This window comes from Cnephaeus nilssonii (assembly GCF_951640355.1).
Source record: "Cnephaeus nilssonii genome assembly, chromosome: 6".
In the NCBI taxonomy this organism is placed as follows: Eukaryota; Metazoa; Chordata; class Mammalia; order Chiroptera; family Vespertilionidae; genus Cnephaeus; species Cnephaeus nilssonii.
In genome coordinates, this window is record NC_137077.1 from 1664365 (window position 1) to 1682586 (window position 18222).

An 18222-nucleotide genomic window follows, 5' to 3' on the forward strand; every position below is an offset into this window, starting at 1 on the left:
TGGTGGGTGCGCGGGGCCCTGGCTCCCAGGCTCTCACGCTGGGCCCGAGTCCGGGGCAGGACCACTGAGCGCGGGCCGACACGGGCCAGGGCCGCAGCACCACACTCGTGCCCAAGGCTCGCCGGTGCCAGATGGCTCCCCCCGAGGCCCAGAAGCTCCGGGGCGCCCAGGAAAGAGGAGAGGGAAGGAGGTGGGGATAAGAAGCAGAAGACACCCCAGGCACAGAACTAAGGCAGCAACCGCCGGGTGCAGAGAGGAGAGCCCGTCCCGAAACACGGCCTGGGCCCCACAGGGAGACCTTGTCCCCCTGCCTTGGTCCTCCACCTGGAGGCGACCTGGGCCAACTCCCTGAGCCCAACCAGACGGGATGCCCTGCAAACAGACTGGGAGGCGGAGAGGCCGGGCCCAGGCAGACGAATGCCCGAGGGCCGGGGGGACGCCCCTCCCGCAGCATCGGCCCGGAATTCCACAGACCGGGGCCCGCGTGGCCGGCCGGTGAGGGACAGCCCCTCTGTCTCGGGGGCCGTGCCCACATTCCCTTCCCAGGAAGTGGGGTGGCACCGGTGGGCGCCTCTCACACGCAGGGGCCCAGTCCCACGTCCCACTCGGCCCCCGCATCGCCCCGAGAAAACCGGGGAGCCCTTTCACCTCTCTGGGCCTCGGTTTCCCCTCTACCATACAGGAGGTGGCAGGGGTGGTCCCCAGGAGGCTGGGCCGCCCCAGGGAGGATTCAGAAGGCCAGTGCACTGCAGGGACCCCCCCGCCCCGACCCCAGGGGAGCCCGGGAGCCTTGTCTCTGCGCTCGCCTGCCTCAGCGCCGTGAGCTCCTCCCCCTGCAGGACGGCAGAGGCCTCCGGGGCAGGGGCCGCGTGGGATTCACCCACCTCTGCATCGACAAAGCCCGGCCCAGGGCCTAGGGCAGCGGCTCACGGAGGTTCCGGTTCCGACTCCTAAGGTTCCCGGTGCTGGGATTGTCCCAGGGCGGCCGGGCCTCAGCCCACCTGCAGCCCAGGGCTGGTGCGAGGTGGGCCCCTGTGTGCCCTCAGGGGCTCCCCCACCCCCTCCCTCCCAGCACAAACCCGACCCTGTTTCCTCCTGCCTGTCCTCACCCCCCCCCCCCCCCGCCCCGTGCCTAAAGGCTCCCCCAGGGTCTCTTCCTTAACAACGGGGGACACTGAGGCGAGGGGCAGCGGCTCCGGGCAGCAGCGCTGATGGCTGCTGACAGGGCACTGTATCCCTCCCCGGCTCTCCGCGGGCTAATGGGGCATTAATTGTAATTAACTAATTACGCCTGCTGCCAACCGGCGGGGGAGGAGGCTGGGGTGGGGAGCCCCCCCATGACTCAGTCGTGTTTACAACGCGAGAACCCATTGAAGAGCTTGTAAAGTTGCTATAAATGGCCCTTTGGCAACGGGCGTAACTGCCAGTTTCACCAGGTCGGGCTGGGGCTCAGGGAGCCGGGTTTGAGGTCCAACAGCGCCACCTGGCGGCCATGTCCCAAAGCGCGCTGCCGGGGCCGCCACAGGGACGCTGGTCTGGTCCAGCCCAGAGAATCCAGGGCCTGGAGACCACCAAGCCCACGCCCCTCCCCCACCCGCAACAGGGAAACTGAGGCCCAGGGGAGGCCAGGGCCTAGCCTTTGTTTGCTCAGCTGCTTTGAAAATGTTCAGAGTCTATTCTAAGCCCAAATGGCAGCTACGATCGTCACCACGCCCGGAGCTTAAATTCTGTAAAACGTGACAGTTTGGGAGACACCGTGAGCCTGTTCCCAGACTCACACGGGGCTCACACAGGTTCCCTCTTCCCCCGAGACTCCGCTCAGCTGCCACCTCCTGCCGCTGCAGCCCCCCTCCCCGCCTCCTTCATGCGCCCATGGCCCTGACTCTGGGGGGCTCCGGCACGCCCCCCGTCAGAGGGCTGCGCATATGGGGGCTCCATGACGCACACTCCGACTGACACACAGACATCAGCCAGGCCAGCCAGGTCCGGGCGAGACCACAGCGCAGGCCTGACTCCCCGAGTGACACTCCCTGCACTGCACCCCGAGAATGAAATCACATCGGCTCACAGTGAGTGGGGGGCTGTGCCGAGCCTGGGACGAGCACTTCACCGGTGATCCGTCTGACATTCCGGCCGTGAGACGCCCACAGGGAGGCGGGTCCCGGCGAGCCCTGCCACCTGGGCGCCCTGTGGGTGCTCATCAGCTGGGGCTGGGGTTAGGGTGCCAGCCGGGCCCTGAGGGACAGGCGGAAGCGGACTCAGGACGAGGCCTCAGCGGGCAGCCGAGCTGGTCCAGAAGCTTCCGCCGTCGGCACACAGGCCAGGGGCCGGCGTCTTGGCACTCACCCACGGTCATGCCGTCCACGTAGCGCTTGACGATGTCGAAGGAGTCCCGCAGGTTCCCCTCCGTGATGTCGAAGATGATGTCGGCCTGGTTGTCGGGGAGCGCGGGCATGATGGCGCGGAGGAAGATGATCTCTGTGGAGGGAGCTCAGTGTGGGGGGCAGCCAGGCCCGGGGCTCCAACCCGCCCCCAGGGTCCCAGAGCCCACCCCGAGCGACCGCGAGGGGCTGGCTCAGCCGCCCACCCGCTTTACACCAACCCGGGCCAAGGCATGGCCACTCACCAGGAACACGTGAGCCCACGAGTCACACACAAGCCCACTCACCAGGAACATGTGAACCCATGAGTCACACATGAGCCCACTAACCAGGAACATGTGAACCCACGAGTCACATGTGAGCCCACTCACCAGGAAGGCAGGACCCTGAGCAGGGAGCCCCTCAGAAGCCGAGGGCTGTGGCCCAGGAAGCCCCGGAGCCGGACCCCCAGGCCCGCCCTGAGCCGGCCCCGAGGCAGACGGGAGCCGCTCCTGCCTCCCTGCCCACGGAACGCGCACAGGAAAGCGCTCTTTTCCCAAAGCCGGTGCCGGTGCCGGTCCTGGGCCGCCGGCAGCAGCCCCCGCTCGGGAGCAGGCCCGGCACGGAGAAGGCGGAGGGCCGGGGGTCCCGGCGCTGCCCCGCTCCCCACCCACGGGGAAACGGGGGCCTGGAGGGGTTCTGGCTCTTTCCCAGGTCAGGGCCAGCACTGAGCGGAGCTGGTCGTTAGCCATGCACCTCATGAAGCCGGGGGACGGGAAGGCAGGTGACGGGGCGGGGGGGGAGGGAAGGGGTCAGGAGGGCGAGGGGCAGCCTGTCTCCTGCCCACGGGGGCGGGTGGGCAGCCACTTGTGGGCGGGCCGGGCAGCTGGGCGCCTTGTCCATCTCCAGACCGCCTGGCAGAGGCGGGCAGCTGCCGGGCTGCAGCACAGGCCGCCCCACCGGCTCCGCCCGCTCCGGCGCCCTCCCTGGGGGCAGTGTCCTCATGCGGCCTGCCCGCTAGGGGCCTTTCAGCACCCAAGGCCAGGACTGGACTTCCCGGGCCCGAGGCGCTAACGGGGTCCCTGCCACAGCCCACTCCCGTGGGACCCACAGACCCGCCCCGGCGAGGCCACGGCGCGGGGGCTTTGGGAGGGTCTGCCTGCCTCTGGCGGGACCCGGCATTTTGCTCGAGGCAAACGTGTCAGTGACCCTCTCCCACCAAGTCCTCCCGCAGATTCCACGCCTCCCGGAGCGCGTCAGCGGGTCGGGGGCGGCCACCTGCTCCTTCAGGAGCCGCGTCCTCGGAAGCCGGTCCTGCCCTCGCCACCCCCACACCAGGCCCGCGTGCTGGCCCGGCCCCCTGGTCGCCTGCAGGCCTCACACGTGAAAGCGCAGGGTGTGGTCATGCGGGGGGGGGGGGGGGGGGTCAGAGAGCTCGTCCTCATCCCCGGGCCCAGGGGCTGCCCTGAGCCGACACAGAGGCTCGGTCTACGCTTGCTGAGTGACACAGCCCTCGGAGGCCGAGGATGGAGCCTGCAGAGGGAGGGGTGGCTGAGACCACGCCAGCGCCACACGTGGGTTACACCCCCAAAGCCAGGTGCACAGAGCAGGGCCGCGTTCACAGTCGGCTGGGCACCGGGGGCAAGCCCCCTGGCTCCGCCCCAGCGAACGGGTGGGCAGGCCAGGAGCGCCCTGCGGGCAGGGGTGGGCACGGGAGCACCGGCTCCCTGGACCCGTCTAGCTGCTCCAGCCCATCTACCCCCCACCCAGGGTGGGTCCCTAGCAGGCTCCCCTGCCCCTCAGCTCATGCCTTGCCAAGCCTCCGGCTTCAGCCAGGGAACCAGGCCTAGTTCCTCCGGTGCCCACACTCCCCACTCACCCGCAGACCGATCCAGGTTCTGCTCTGCTCGGCACCCTCCTCTCCACTTTCACTAGATTCCCTCCTAGTGACCACTCAGGCCCCAGAGTGAACGTCACCTCCTCCTGGAGGCCCTCCCAGATTCCCCAGCACTTGGCACTGAATCAACACTTCACCGCTATTTGCTGAGGGACTGGGGCCCACAAGAGGCCCTGACCTGGGAGCTGCAGAGGGCTGGGGGTGGGCCGCCCAGGGCTATGCAGTCTGGGGACACACGGGAGACGTGGGGGTGGGGGAGGGGGCTACCTATCAAACCCCAAACCCACAGGGAGCTTCCCTAGACAATGGCCTCCCCTGGGACCCCCAAGCCAATTCCAGGCCGTGGGGTCGCCGCTTACCTTCCGGGTGGGCGAACTCGCGGAAGGTGGGCAGCGAGACGACGGTGTGGGAGACGGTGTGCACCAGGTCCAGCATGCAGCGGACGTCTCGGGGCCGGCAGGACTTGATGCAGCGCACGGTGTCCGTCTTCTCCTGGTGGAGCCTGAGGACGGAGCACAGGAGGCCACGGGAAGGTTGGGCCCCGCCCTCACGGAGACGGGGCCCGGGAGGGCGGCAGGGGGCCAGGTGGGGCTGCGGGCCCACAGGCGGCTCCATCAGAGCCTCCACAGCCCGGCTGCTCCGTGAGGATGCCTCGGGGCCCCTCCTACAGCCTGGACAGGCCCCAAAGGGCAGGGCCGCGCCCCGTGTCTCTGGATAGCCAGGCTTTGCTCTTTGTTTTTTAAAAATATATTTTATTGATTTTTTTACAGAGAGGAAGGGAGAGGGATAGAGAGCTAGAAACATCGATGAGAGAGAAACATCGATCAGCTGCCTCCTGCACACTCCCCACTGGGGATGTGCCCGCAACCAAGGTACATGCCCTTGACCGGAATCGAACCTGGGACCCTTCAGTCCGCAGGCCGACGCTCTATCCACTGAGCCACACCGGCTAGGGCCAGGCTTTGCTCTTATGAACCGAGCTCGTTCCTACAACAGCGGACACACACCTTCATCCACTCGCACAGCAAGTCTGTTCGGAGGGCCTGCCCGGTGCCGGGCAGTGGGACACCACGCGAGTCCTGCCTCCATGGAGCCCTCCGTCGGGCGGGCCACGGGGTCACGAACCAGGGAGCGGATATAAACCAGCTCGGTGCTCAGCACAAAGTCAAGTCTACAGTTCACGGAGGGCAGGAGGGAGGAGCGGCACGGTGTGTTATAGGTCGATGCTCCAGGCCTCATGCTAGACATGTTTTTTAAACCTCTTTAGTGTAAAATGAAATACCAACGTAAATGATACACAAAGCGAAGCTTGACTTGGATGAGTATTGTAAGGCAAACGCCTCCGTCCCCACTCAGGCCACCGACAGAGCGCCTCACCCCGAGGCCCCCCGCCCCCGCGCCCCCGGCCACCCCTCCTGCGCCCACAGCAAGCCCTGCCCTGACTCCCTGGCGGTCGCCTACCGGGGTCTCATCATAGTTTCTATCACACAAGTGTGCATCTCGAGACACCATCATCTGGACTTGTCTGGTAAAATTTGTTTATGTCTTTTCTTCTTTTTTATTGATTTGTTAGAGAGAAAGGAGGGGAGAGAGAAACATCAACCTGAGAGCAGAACACTGATCAGCTGCCTCCTGCACGCCCCCTACTGGGGACCAAGCCTGCAACCCGGGCGTGTGCCCTGACCGGGAATCGAACTGGCCACCTTTTGGTGCACAGGATGATGCCCAGCCCACCGAGCCACACCCGCCAGGGCAAGATGTTTATGTCTTTTAAGTCCTTTTTCATCTACAGGCTTCCTCTCCATCCCCATCCCCACAATTTATCTGCTAAGGAACAGAAGTGTCCGAGCCGTAGAGCCTCCGACATCTGGCCTTGCCGACCGCGGCCTCCCGGGGCTCGGCGTGTTCCCCGGGCCCCCGCGTTGCCGGCACGCTGGCCGCTGACCCGGGCCCGGTCGGAGGCAGGCCCAGGCCCTTTGGCCGGATGGTGGTGGGCGGCATGTGTTCCATCCGGGGGCACGTGCTATCTGCCGTCTTCCTCTCTGTGACATCAGCAGCTGTTCGCGCTCAGGGCCGAGACCCACCGGTTCACCGGGGATTGGGAAGCGCTGACGTGCTGAAGCTGGTGTTTCTCCTGCCTGGATTGGCTGGAAAACTCCCGCAACCAGACCCTTCCCCTCAGATGCGATCTGGTCTCCAGGGAGTGTGGTTCACAGAGCGAGATCCGTGCCTGATTCCCCCCCACTGTTGACTAGTTTTCAGGGTAAGGAGCCAGCTACCACCATCCAGGTGTTAACAATGGGTGACTTAAACATCACTGTGAAATCAAGGACTTAAACCCGTGGTCGGCAAACCGCGGCTCGCGAGCCACATGCGGCTCTTTGGCCCCTTGAGTGTGGTGGCTCTTCCACAAAATACCACGGCCTGGGCAAGTCTATTTTGAAGAAGTGGCGTTAGAAGAAGTTTAAGTTTAAAAAGTTTGGCTCTCAAAAGAAATTGCAATCGTTGTACTGTTGATATTTGGCTCTGTTGACTGATGAGTTTGCCGACCACTGGCTTAAACTATCTGATGACTTTCAACCCATTGCAATGCTTATCTTTTGTTGGAGCTCAGGGGCTCCCACCTTCGGCCAGAGGGAAAACCAGATTGGTCCCAGGAGAATGTGAGGCTCTGCTATGACCAGGTGGCCCAGCTCAGCGAGTGCCTTTATCGCCCCAGCGATTTCTCCAGGAAGTCTTGGGTTTGGCTTTTAATTCTGTTTCTATTTGTTTTTTAGTGGAAATGGTATTTCAACATCACAATCCGGATACCAGGGATACTCAATGCCACTGAGCTGGTCAGTTTCTAGGCCTCTGCCGTGGACATTTTTTTAAAAAGATTTTTAAATTGATTTTTAGAGAGAAGAAGGGAGAGGGAAAGAAACATTGATGTACAAGCGAAACATCGATCAGCTGCCTTCTGCACGCCCCCTGCTAGGGATTGAGCCCACAACCCGGGCATGTGCCCTGACCGGGAATCGAACTGGTCAACTTTTGGTGCACGGGGAGATGCACAACCAACTGAGCCACACCAGCCAGGGCTGCAGTGGGCATTTTAAAAGATAAAATACATCATGAGCTCAGACTGACCGCTTCTGAGTCAAAAACAAGGCCCACAGTTACTTTCCTTGACCTCGACTCTTTCACCAAGGCCTCTCCTCTCTTCCACGTCAGAATCCTGGCTCTTCAGAACGTAGGCGGCAATAGAAGGTCCTGAAATTATTGAGTTTCTTCCACACAGTAGTCTCAGAATAACAATAGTAAAATCGCCAGCACTGATTACCTAAAAAGCATATTTGGGGACTATGTTCTCTCCATGCTACCTAATAATTTTAAATAGATGTGCTACATCTACATTGTCTGAGCACACAGCGATTCTACTGTGCTTTTTCCTGTAACACCCACCTCGCCGTAGTTCTATGAGTAACTGTTTTTAATGCTTGCATGTTGATAGTAGTTTGTACTCTTTGTACACAAAGCAGTTTAGTTGGACATAAGGCCCCAGTCTTCTGTTTTCCTGAGCATTCTAATTCTTCATATTTTTTCTGGCAAATGTCTTGCTATGAAAAAGCCTGATGATGATATAATTTTCCCCTTAGCAGTTACTGGCTGGTTTTGCCTAGATGACCATAGTTTTTCTTCTCTTTTCTTTAAAGTCCAGTGATTCTATTCGACTACGTTTTTAGTGGTGGTACTGGTTTGATTACTTTTACTAAGCTATGTTATCTCCCCCACGCGCAAGGCAAAGAAATAAAACGCCATGAAAAAAGATGTCCTCATTATTGTTCACAACGAAAAGGACCTGGTTCGTTCTGCGGGCCTGGCTGTGCCGTACACGAAGGAGCGCTTCGTGGCTCCAGTGGACCCAAGGACCACTTGGTTTGCAGAGTTGGTGGCTGCACGAACTCCACAGGGGTGTGGTAAACGGAACCATTTCTGCGGTACCCAGGTCTCAGTAAATAAAACCTACACAAGAAAGATGACAACCCATCTTCAATGAGCTGTACCTAGAGACTCTTTCTTTAGGGGAAGTTAGAAAAGGGCCCTTTCTTGAGTCTAAGGACTAAAGATGGATAGCATGCCCTGGCTGGTGTGGCTCAGTTGGATAGAGCGCTGGCCTGCGGACTGAAGGGTCCTGGGTTCGATTCCGGCCAAGGGCACATGCCCAGATTGTGGGCTCAGTCCCCAGTAGGGGGCGTGCGGAAGACAGCTGATCAATAATTCTCTCTCGTCATTGGTGTTTCTCTCTCTCTCTCCCTCTCCCTTCCTCTCTGACATCAATAAAGAAATATATTTTTAAAAAGATTGATATCAGCCAAAACTGGTTTGGCTCAGTGGATAGAGCGTCGGCCTGCGGACTCAAGGGTCCCGGGTTCGATTCCGGTCAAGGGCATGTACCTTGGTTGCGGGCACATCCCCAGTAGGGGGTGTGCAAGAGGCAGCTGATCGATGTTTCTCTCTCATTGATGTTTCTAGCTCTCTATCCCTCTCTCTTCCTCTCTGTAAAAAATCAATGAAATATATTTAAAAAAAAAAGATTGATATCACGTCTGTTGTAATGAAGGTGAGGCAGACATAAAAACCACTGTCAGATGAAGAAACTTCTCCAACCTGTCTCAATTCTTCAACTAATGGAGCCAGCTCCTCTCCTAGGCCAGTGGTCGGCAAACTCATTAGTCAACAGAGCCAAATATCAACGGTACAACGATGGAAATTTCTTTTGAGTGCCACATTTTTTAAACTTAAACTTCTTCTCACGCCACTTCTTCAACATAGACTCGCCCAGGCCGTGGTATTTTGTGGAAGAGCCACACTCAAGGGGCCAAAGAGCCGCATGTGGCTCGCGAGCCGCAGTTTGCCGACCACGGTCCTAGGTGGACAATGAGCCCTGTATTGGCACTGCCGCTGGCTATGGGACTCACCACCCAAGGTAAACCATTCAATGGACCCCCCTGGCCGGTGTTAGAATAGCCGATGGTGCTGGTATTTTTGGAAAGTCCACGTTTGCTCCTTTGGCCTGTTGCAAAAAGGGCAAAAGTAGGTGGGAAACCAGCTCTCCAGGGAGGCTCCGGAGCAGACTCATGGGCCGCCTTCATAGCAGGCACTCCGCCTCATCGGACACAGCAAGAGCACAAGCCCTCCCACACGTGGTAACTTTTCGTACAGGCGTCACATTAGGCCACCCGCACGACGAACCCCTTTCTCTCTCGGTTCAATATCCACGCCCAGCGTGCTGGGCTGCCCGGTTCTCTGGGCAGCAGGCTCGTGGCCATCTCCTGCCACTTCAGGGGCAGCTTCAAAGACCTGGACTATGTCTTGATGCTGGCTGCTCTGAGTAGGTATGTTCATGCATGTAATATGGAATTTCAATTTTTAAAAAATGTTTCCGTCAAGTTTCTTGAGCTATCATTTCTTAGTATTTGCTTTCCCCCTTGTTTTGGGTTAGTTCCTTAGAGAGTTCTATTATTGGTATGTTAGACCTTTTTTGCCTACCTTCCATATCTGTCACGTTCTCCTTAAGCCTTTTCATCCCTTTTGTTATGTGTTGTTTTTTTTTTATAAAACTTTTATTTTCAGCTTCTCTTTCTCTTGAGTACTTGTTCCTGCACTTGCTTTTTGCTTTAATGTTAACTTGGTCTCCTGGACTTTGTGGGGAATACCTGTGAACTACTTTGGCATCTCCCACTGCTTTCTCCTGCATGGATGCCGGCTGGGCATGGACTGTGTTTGGGGACTCATGGGGACACCTTATCACCTTGTTTAGTTGTCCATCTTTTCTCTGGATTTAAACATTTTCTTATCTGGCTATCGTGTGTTTTGGGTTGGGATCCAGAGAGTTTCAAACACTATGTGCTGTATCTTCCGTCTTCCCGGAACCTCTTTGCTAGACATTTGGCACCTATCATCTCATTTAACCTTCCCAGCTCTCTCCTCTACAGCACACTGCCTCCTCCTCTGGTGAACAAAAGATCCTGTGTTGTGCTGGGAAATTACAGAAGGGGTTTGTATCTAGGGCTTCCTGAGACAAGACCAGTTACAACCTGAGCAGCCCTGACGAATCCGGCAAGCCTGCCTGCTCCAACACTCGAGGCAGCAGGGCACGGCTCCAGAGCAGACTCAGAGCCAGGCTGCCTGGGCCCGAGTCCCAGCCCCACCTGATACCAGCTGAGGGGCTGTGGGCAAGGGACTTACTAGGAAGCTCTCCGCGCTTCCACGTCTTCACTGTGAAATGGGGACCAAAACAACACTTTCCTTGCCAGGCTGCTGTGAGGACCAGGTAAGTGCTTAGAACAGTGTCCGGCCCACAGGAAGCAGTACACGGGCGTCGGCTGTCACAGTTTTTATTATCGTCCTAATAACGGTGATCGTGATTACTGTCCTTTCCCCGTGGGGGCTCGGTTTAGTACGGTGACCCGGCCAGAAGGGATGGCGGCGCTACACACCAATGACCTTGGATACGGCCAACCCTCTGAACCTTCACTCCCTGTTTGGATCAACGTCCAAACGAACACTCTTCACAGTGAGTGAAGAAACCAACATGTAGACCGCCTACCATGTACAGACATGGCCTTGGGTGTAGCTTCATTCAGCGCCACAGTCACCCATGAACCGAACCCCTGCTCTGTGCTAGGCGTCTTGCTAGGAGCTAGGGACAGGGCGCTGAAAGAGACATACTTGGCCCTGCCTCCATGAGCTTCCTGGACAGCGGGGAAGACAGACGGGAAACACGGGGAAATGGCAACTGCAAACTGCGATCATCGTGAAGGAAGTACCACGAGGAAGCCTGACAGGGAGCCTAAGCCGAGGGGTCAAGGCCTCTCCGAGAAAAGAACACTTACGCTGAAGTTTAACCAACATTGAGACCAAGGGTGCAAAGCATGTGCAAAGGGCCTGAGGCAGCAAACAGCTGGCCGCGCGGCCTGCGGGGCGTGAGCGCGTGGAGGACGTGAGGTAAGCCTGGAGGTGCACACGAGAACTAAGTCATGCAGGACCTGGGCAGGCACGGCGGGGACTGGTGCCAGTGGATCGGCTGGAATGACGGGGGAGGTGGAGGGGGGCAGGTGGGTCAAAGCCCACGTTGGAGGGATTGTGACAGAATGGCACAGCCAGAGCTACGGAGTCAGCAAACCGAGTTCAAACACCGGCTGTGTGATCTTAGGCAAGTCGCTCGCCCTCTCCGCGTCTCCTGAGGATGAGACGCTGCCTGGCAGGGTTGGAGGCAATGCAGTGAAAGACCTGATGGGACCGGGTGTCCCCATGAGCAGCGCACTCACTGCCCCCCCGCCCCCGGGCGCAGGCCGCATCCTGGGCGGAGGACTGGCTCCCTGAGGCAAGAGCTGGTCGAGATGCTGCAGCCGAGTCCAGGGTTTTTCCACCACCAGGTCGGGCTGCTTCTCAGGACAAACAAGACGGCCCGCGTGAGCCACACCCACCAAAAAACGCTCTTTTCCTGCTCCCGTTAACTGCTCAGCTCCAGGCAGCACAGCCAGGAAACCAAGCTGGAGCCTGAAGCCTGGCTCGGCCACAAACAGGCCATGGAACCTTGGCCAAGACCCTCCCCTTGTCTGGGCCTCAGTTTCCACATTTCTAAAATGAGAGGGGACGGAGCTCACCAATCCGTCTCTGAGGGGCCTTCTCGATCATCACCTCGGGGCTCAAAGGGGGCGAGAGAATTCATTTGCAAGGGCACACGGCGCCTCCTCCGCCCTCGCCTGGGCTCCCAGGAGAAATGAGCGGTGACCGCCATGGACAGCCACCCAGGCGGCGCCCCAGTCGCCCCCGGGGGCACCAGGCCGCGGCCAGGACCGGCTCACCCTGACGATAAGCACCACAGAGACGCCCCCCGCACGGAATAAACCCAGGCACGCGAGGCATGCGGCGGGATCGCCTGCTGAACTTTATTGAACCCGGCGAGGAGGGGGGGAAAGCGACAGGAGGGGGGCCCCCCGCCCAAAGCGCGTGCTCAGAGCTCTGCGGACACAAAGATGAAAAGCTTGGCCACAAAGGAGCTGACGGTGCCGTGGCGATAGAGGTCCATCTTGACGGTCAGGAGCAAGTCCCGGGGCTCGGGGACGGGCTTGGTGAGGGCCACCACCCCGCTGTGGGGGTTCACCTTCCGGGTGGTGAAAAAGCCCTCGTCATTGCCGCCGGTGATGGCCAGCTGCATGCTGTCCCCGGGCACGGAGCTGGAGGGGCCCATGCGGAAGACCACGGCGGGCACGTGGATGTTGGTGGGGAAAGAGAGGTGGTAGTAGGTTATTCGCAGAGGCAGCTTGTGGCACTCCTGATTCTCATGGCAGGGCAAGCGCTCACAGCGGCTGCAAGACAAGTGACAGAGACAGCGGTTAGGGCCGGCCCGGCAGGCGGGGCGGGGCGGGCAGCGGGCGGCGGGGCTCCTGCGCCCGGGGCGGCAGGACGGGGGGGGGGGGAGCGCCCCTCACTCACCTGCGGGAGGTGCCGTGGGCCTCGGGCTGCGGACTCACTGGGGCACTAGCCGCCTCCAACACCCTCAGGGGGCGCCGGGGGCTGGGGTCAAGGGCTGTGCCCGGAGGGAGGGGCGCCCCTTCTCCCTGGCAGAGCCCCGCCCGGCACGCCCGCCCTCGGAGCACCAGCGGCTCCTGGGGCGCTGAGAGAGCACCCCGGGAAGGATGCTCTTCCCCCCAGCAGCCCTGGCCGCGGCCATCGGCCAAGTGCTCGGCTCTTCGCCGCCACGCCTGCCCTCCGCACTGTCAGCGGGAGCCATGGTCCAAATGGGGAAACTGAGGCTGAGAGCGCCAGCGCTTCCCAAGGTGAGGGTGAGGAAGCCAGGCTCAGGCTTGGGCGGGAGGTCTGTTCCATTTCCCCTCGAGGCCTTGAGGCCAGGCCCAGGTCCCGTCTGCATCACCGGACCAGCCAGGACTCGGAACGAAGATGGGGACAGATTCTAATTTCCTGTGACAGGACGGGGACAGGTTAAAGCTTCCTGTGACAGGACGGGGGCAGTTAAAGCTTCCTGTGACAGGACGGGGGCAGTTAAAGCTTCCTGTGACAGGATGGGGACAGGCTAAAGCTTCCTGTGACAGGATGGGGACAGTTAAAGCTTCCTGTGACAGGATGGGGACAGGTTCTCACTTCCTGTGACAGGATGGGGACAGGTTAAGGCTTCCTGTGACAGGACGGGGGCAGTTAAAGCTTCCTGTGACAGGATGGGGACAGGCTAAAGCTTCCTGTGACAGGATGGGGGCAGTTAAAGCTTCCTGTGACAGGACGGGGACAGGTTAAGGCTTCCTGTGACAGGATGGGGACAGGTAAAAGCTTCCTGTGACAGGATGGAGACAGGTTAAAGCTTCCTGTGACAGGATGGAGACAGGTTAAGGCTTCCTGTGACAGGATGGAGACAGGTAAAAGCTTCCTGTGACAGGACGGGGACAGGTTCTAACTTCCTGTGACAGGATGGGGACAGGTTAAGGCTTCCTGTGACAGGATGGGGACAGGCTAAAGCTTCCTGTGACAGGATGGGGACAGTTAAAGCTTCCCGTGACAGGATGGGGACAGTTAAAGCTTCCCGTGACAGGATGGGGACAGTTAAAGCTTCCTGTGACAGGATGGGGACAGGTTAAAGCTTCCTGTGACAGGACGGGGACAGTTAAAGCTTCCTGTGACAGGACGGGGACAGGTTCTAACTTCCTGTGACAGGATGGGGACAGGTTAAGGCTTCCTGTGACAGGATGGGGACAGGCTAAAGCTTCCTGTGACAGGACGGGGACAGTTAAAGCTTCCTGTGACAGGATGGGGACAGTTAAAGCTTCCAGTGACAGGATGGGGACAGGCTAAAGCTTCCTGTGACAGGATGGGGACAGGTTAAAGCTTCCTGTGACAGGATGGGGACAGGTTAAAGCTTCCAGTGACAGGATGGGGACAGGTTAAAGCTTCCTGTGACAGGATGGGGACAGGCTAAAGCTTCCTGTGACAGGATGGGGACAGGCTAAAGCTTCCTGTGACAGGATGGGGACAGGCTAAAGCTTCCTGTGACAGGATGGGGACAGGTTAAAGCTTCCTGTGACAGGACGGGGACAGGTTAAAGCTTCCTGTGACAGGACGGGGACAGGCTAAAGCTTCCTGTGACAGGACGGGGTCAGGTTAAAGCTTCCTGTGACAGGACGGGGACAGGCTAAAGCTTCCTGTGACAGGACGGGGACAGGTTAAAGCTTCCTGTGACAGGACGGGGACAGGCTAAAGCTTCCTGTGACAGGATGGGGACAGGTTCTGACTTCCTGTGACAGGACAGGGACAGGTTCTGACTTCCTGTGACAGGATGGGGACAGGTTCTGACTTCCTGTGACAGGATGGGGACAGGTTAAAGCTTCCTGTGACAGGATGGGGACAGGTTCTGACTTCCTGTGACAGGATGGGGACAGGTTAAAGCTTCCAGTGACAGGATGGGGACAGGTTAAAGCTTCCTGTGACAGGATGGGGACAGGTTAAAGCTTCCTGTGACAGGATGGGGACAGTTAAAGCTTCCTGTGACAGGACGGGGACAGTTAAAGCTTCCAGTGACAGGACGGGGACAGGTTAAAGCTTCCTGTGACAGGACGGGGACAGGTTAAAGCTTCCTGTGACAGGACGGGGACAGGTTAAAGCTTCCTGCGACAGGACGGGGACAGATTAAAGCTTCCTGTGACAGGACGGGGACAGGTTAAAGCTTCCTGCGACAGGACGGGGACAGATTAAAGCTTCCTGTGACAGGACGGGGACAGGTTAAAGCTTCCTGCGACAGGACGGGGACAGATTAAAGCTTCCTGTGACAGGACGGGGACAGGTTCTGACTTCCTGTGACAGGATGGGGACAGGTAAAAGCTTCCTGTGACAGGATGGGGACAGGTTAAAGCTTCCTGTGACAGGATGGGGACAGGTTAAAGCTTCCTGTGACAGGATGGGGACAGGCTAAAGCTTCCTGTGACAGGACGGGGACAGTTAAAGCTTCCTGTGACAGGATGGGGACAGTTAAAGCTTCCTGTGACAGGATGGGGACAGGTTAAAGCTTCCTGTGACAGGACGGGGACAGGTTCTCACTTCCTGTGACAGAATGGGGACAGTTAAAGCTTCCTGTGACAGGATGGGGACAGGGGCTATCTTCTGCCACCTGCCTTCAGGCCCATCGTACTGGGGAGACAGCCGCCTTGGGAACCAGAGTGGAGGTGGAGCCCCGAGGCCTTGGCCGACCTGCCCAGCAAGTCCCGCCACGTGGACGGTTTAACTTCTCCGGTCGGAGCATCTACCGCCCTCAGCTGCCATCACGTCCCCCACCTGCCTGGTACGTTTCCACCCTCGTGCCGGGTGACGTGGGCCTATTGTGCACTCGCGTGGAGAGTGAGCGTGGTCTCCTTTCACCGCTCAGCTCAGCCTATCCGGACCGATGGCAGCCCTCTCACCTGACCAGCCGGAGTCTAGGAAGGCCGGCCCTGCGGTGGGCTCAGGCGCTACAGGCACGTGAGGATCGGGCACCCTGAGGAGCGAGCCACGCCGGCGGGAACCCGGAGCAGAGGGAGAAGCAGCAGAAGAGGTGGCCGGGGCCGCGGCCAGCCCAGCCTCAGAGACAGCCAAGCCCAGGCCGATGGGAGCGCTCCAGGCGACCTGGGCGGCCGAGGGCGGTGCGGTTCATGCTGTGCATCCCACCAGCTCCCCTCCCTGCCGCATCCTCTCCTCCCTCTACTGACGGAGACAGGCTCAGCGCGTGCGTGACTCCAGCCAGCCAGTGGCTTAGGGGTCAGCCTGTCCCAGTTCAAAGACTTTACATTCTCTCTCTCTTTCTCTCTCTCACACACACATACACGCACACACATACACATGCACATGCAGGCACGCATGCGCACACACACACGGGCAGGCATGCACACAAGGGCAGGCGCAGCTGCTTTAGAAAGGAGCCGGTGGGCCTGGCCAGCAGGTGGCGCTAGTCTCCTTCATGTGATTAAGCTTTCCCACCTCTGTGGCCTGTCCCCTCTCCAAGGACAGGGCTTTGATTTGGAAACACTGACCCAGCACGTGTGGATGGCGGGCAACAGGGGTGTGCGTGACGTCCTGGTAAAGCTCCCGCAGCCATCACACACAGCCAGCCAGACATGCCTTCCTGCTCACTGCTCCCCACAGTCCCAGCCCCACAGAGTCAGTCACAGAGCCCCCGCCTCCTGTCACTGGGCATTTCTCGGCCTCACTCCTAGGCCACTCTCTGCCTACGGCGTGGCCGGGCGCTCTGGCTTTGTTCCCGCACCCAGCATGGGCTCGGCACCTCCTGTGTGGTGAGAAAATGTGCACCGATCAGCATGGCCCCGTTTTCCTGATCGGTTCCAACATCACCGTCCTATGGAGCGGGGCCTGAATGTGCCGAACCGCCCGGAACACCTGGCGGCTGCTTCTGGCAAACCTCCCGCAGGCGGGCGAGGGCACGGTCTTGGTGGGTCCAGACTGAGGCGGGTCTGTCACACCCTATCACAGAGCAGAGGAGAGCCGGCGCCTGGTCCCCGCGCCTTGGTTTCCACCTCATTGTGCACGCGAGAAAAATGTGCCCCAACTTTTCAGTCACAACACCCCAAATTCCATGAAAAAGTAATTTTGAAAGCCACCACATACCAGAGAAAAAAGGTCCTCAAGACCCGGTCCTTCTCCCGGGACACAGGGCCATTCCGGCCACCCCGGGCTGTGTGACGCTTGCCGCTGCCCCTGACTTTCCGGCTCCTGGAGACAAGCCCCAGGAGCCGCCCGCGCAGGGCCTCACCCCGTCCGCCGGCAGCTGCACCCTCAGGCCAAGAGCTGTGCCAACCAAGGCTGCCCAGCCCGCTCTGGCTTCCGAGACCAGGAGTCTCAGGAGCCGGCTCCGCTGAGGAGAGAGGGTGTCCAGTTCCACCCCAGGCTCCGGGCCCGGGGACACCCTCACGCGGGCAGGAGGGGTCGCGCGGTCAGGATGTGAACAGCCTGCTCGGTCCGCGAGGCCCAGCCCTGTGGCCTGTGGCCAGCCTGCTGGGCCGCGCGCCAGTTACTGCCTTGGTCACCGGGACACTGCCCAGGCGGCTGCGTGGAGAGCGGGAGGCTGAGGCCCAGCGAGAGCGAGGGAAGCTTCCACCTTGCCCGTCCGGGGCCCTGAACAAGCCGCTCTCGCTGAAAGGTAACCACAGACGGGCTGCCCCCGGGCCTTCCGAGTACAGCTCGCATACACACCGTGTCCTCAAGGTCATGGAGCCGGTTCTTTAAGAGGGTTTGTGAGGAGGAAGAACGTGGGCTGTGAAACGGAAAATTCCACGGACGTCACTGGCCAGTGACTTGTCACTGTGCGCCCACCAAGGGATCGGTGCTCCTGTGGCCCCCGAGGAAGTCCCCTACCGGACCGGGCAGCCCTCGGCTGGGACCCCAGGCTGGTCAGTGACTCCTCAAGAGGGGCCCAAACGGGAGAAAACTGTAACCGGACAGATTCCAGGGAGCAGCAGCGGCGCCTGGTGACCAGGTGGCCCTGCAGGAGCCACGCCCCGTCTTCCCATCGGAGGGCTGAGGAACCCAGCGACCTCCCGGCCTGCCCCCGGAGCGAGGCTGCGGGAGGCCGCAGAGCCTCTGCATTGACGCTGGGTCCGAAGGAAACCGCGGCGGGGTGACAGGACGGGGACAGGCTCTGACCGCGCTCTAAGACCAGCGCTGCACCGGGCTGGTGCCTGGGCTCGTCCCTGCCGGTGCTCACTAGCCCCCAAGGCCTTGCCAAGCAGAAATGACAGATGCAGCAAGGGCCCCTGGGTGGCCGAGAGACGGCCCCGAGGCCACGGCACTGAGGAACAGGAGAGCCACGGACTGGCAGTAAAATAGGTCTTGGGGTGCCCACCCACACCCCGCAAGAGGTGAACTGGAGCGAGCTGTATGGAGTGGGCTTTGCCCCACAGTCACAGGTCACCCTACAGGAGCCCA

At 60.0% G+C, this 18222-nt stretch overlaps 1 protein-coding gene across 2 annotated transcripts in view; it reads right to left on the minus strand.

Moving 5' to 3' along the window:
• The window catches only part of FBLN1 (fibulin 1), a 69992-nt gene that overhangs the window by 14570 nt on the left and 37200 nt on the right, over nt 1-18222 (minus strand). The window contains exons 15-16 of one of the 2 annotated variants that reach the window (XM_079774933.1): nt 4617-4759; nt 2347-2478 (exon numbers count right to left, since the gene is read on the minus strand). In XM_079774933.1, coding sequence (XP_079631059.1) covers nt 2347-2478; nt 4617-4759 — 275 coding nt within the window. Of the gene's footprint in view, nt 1-2346; nt 2479-4616; nt 4760-12166; nt 12615-18222 lie in introns of those variants that run through there. The other variant, XM_079774934.1, reaches the window with a different exon arrangement.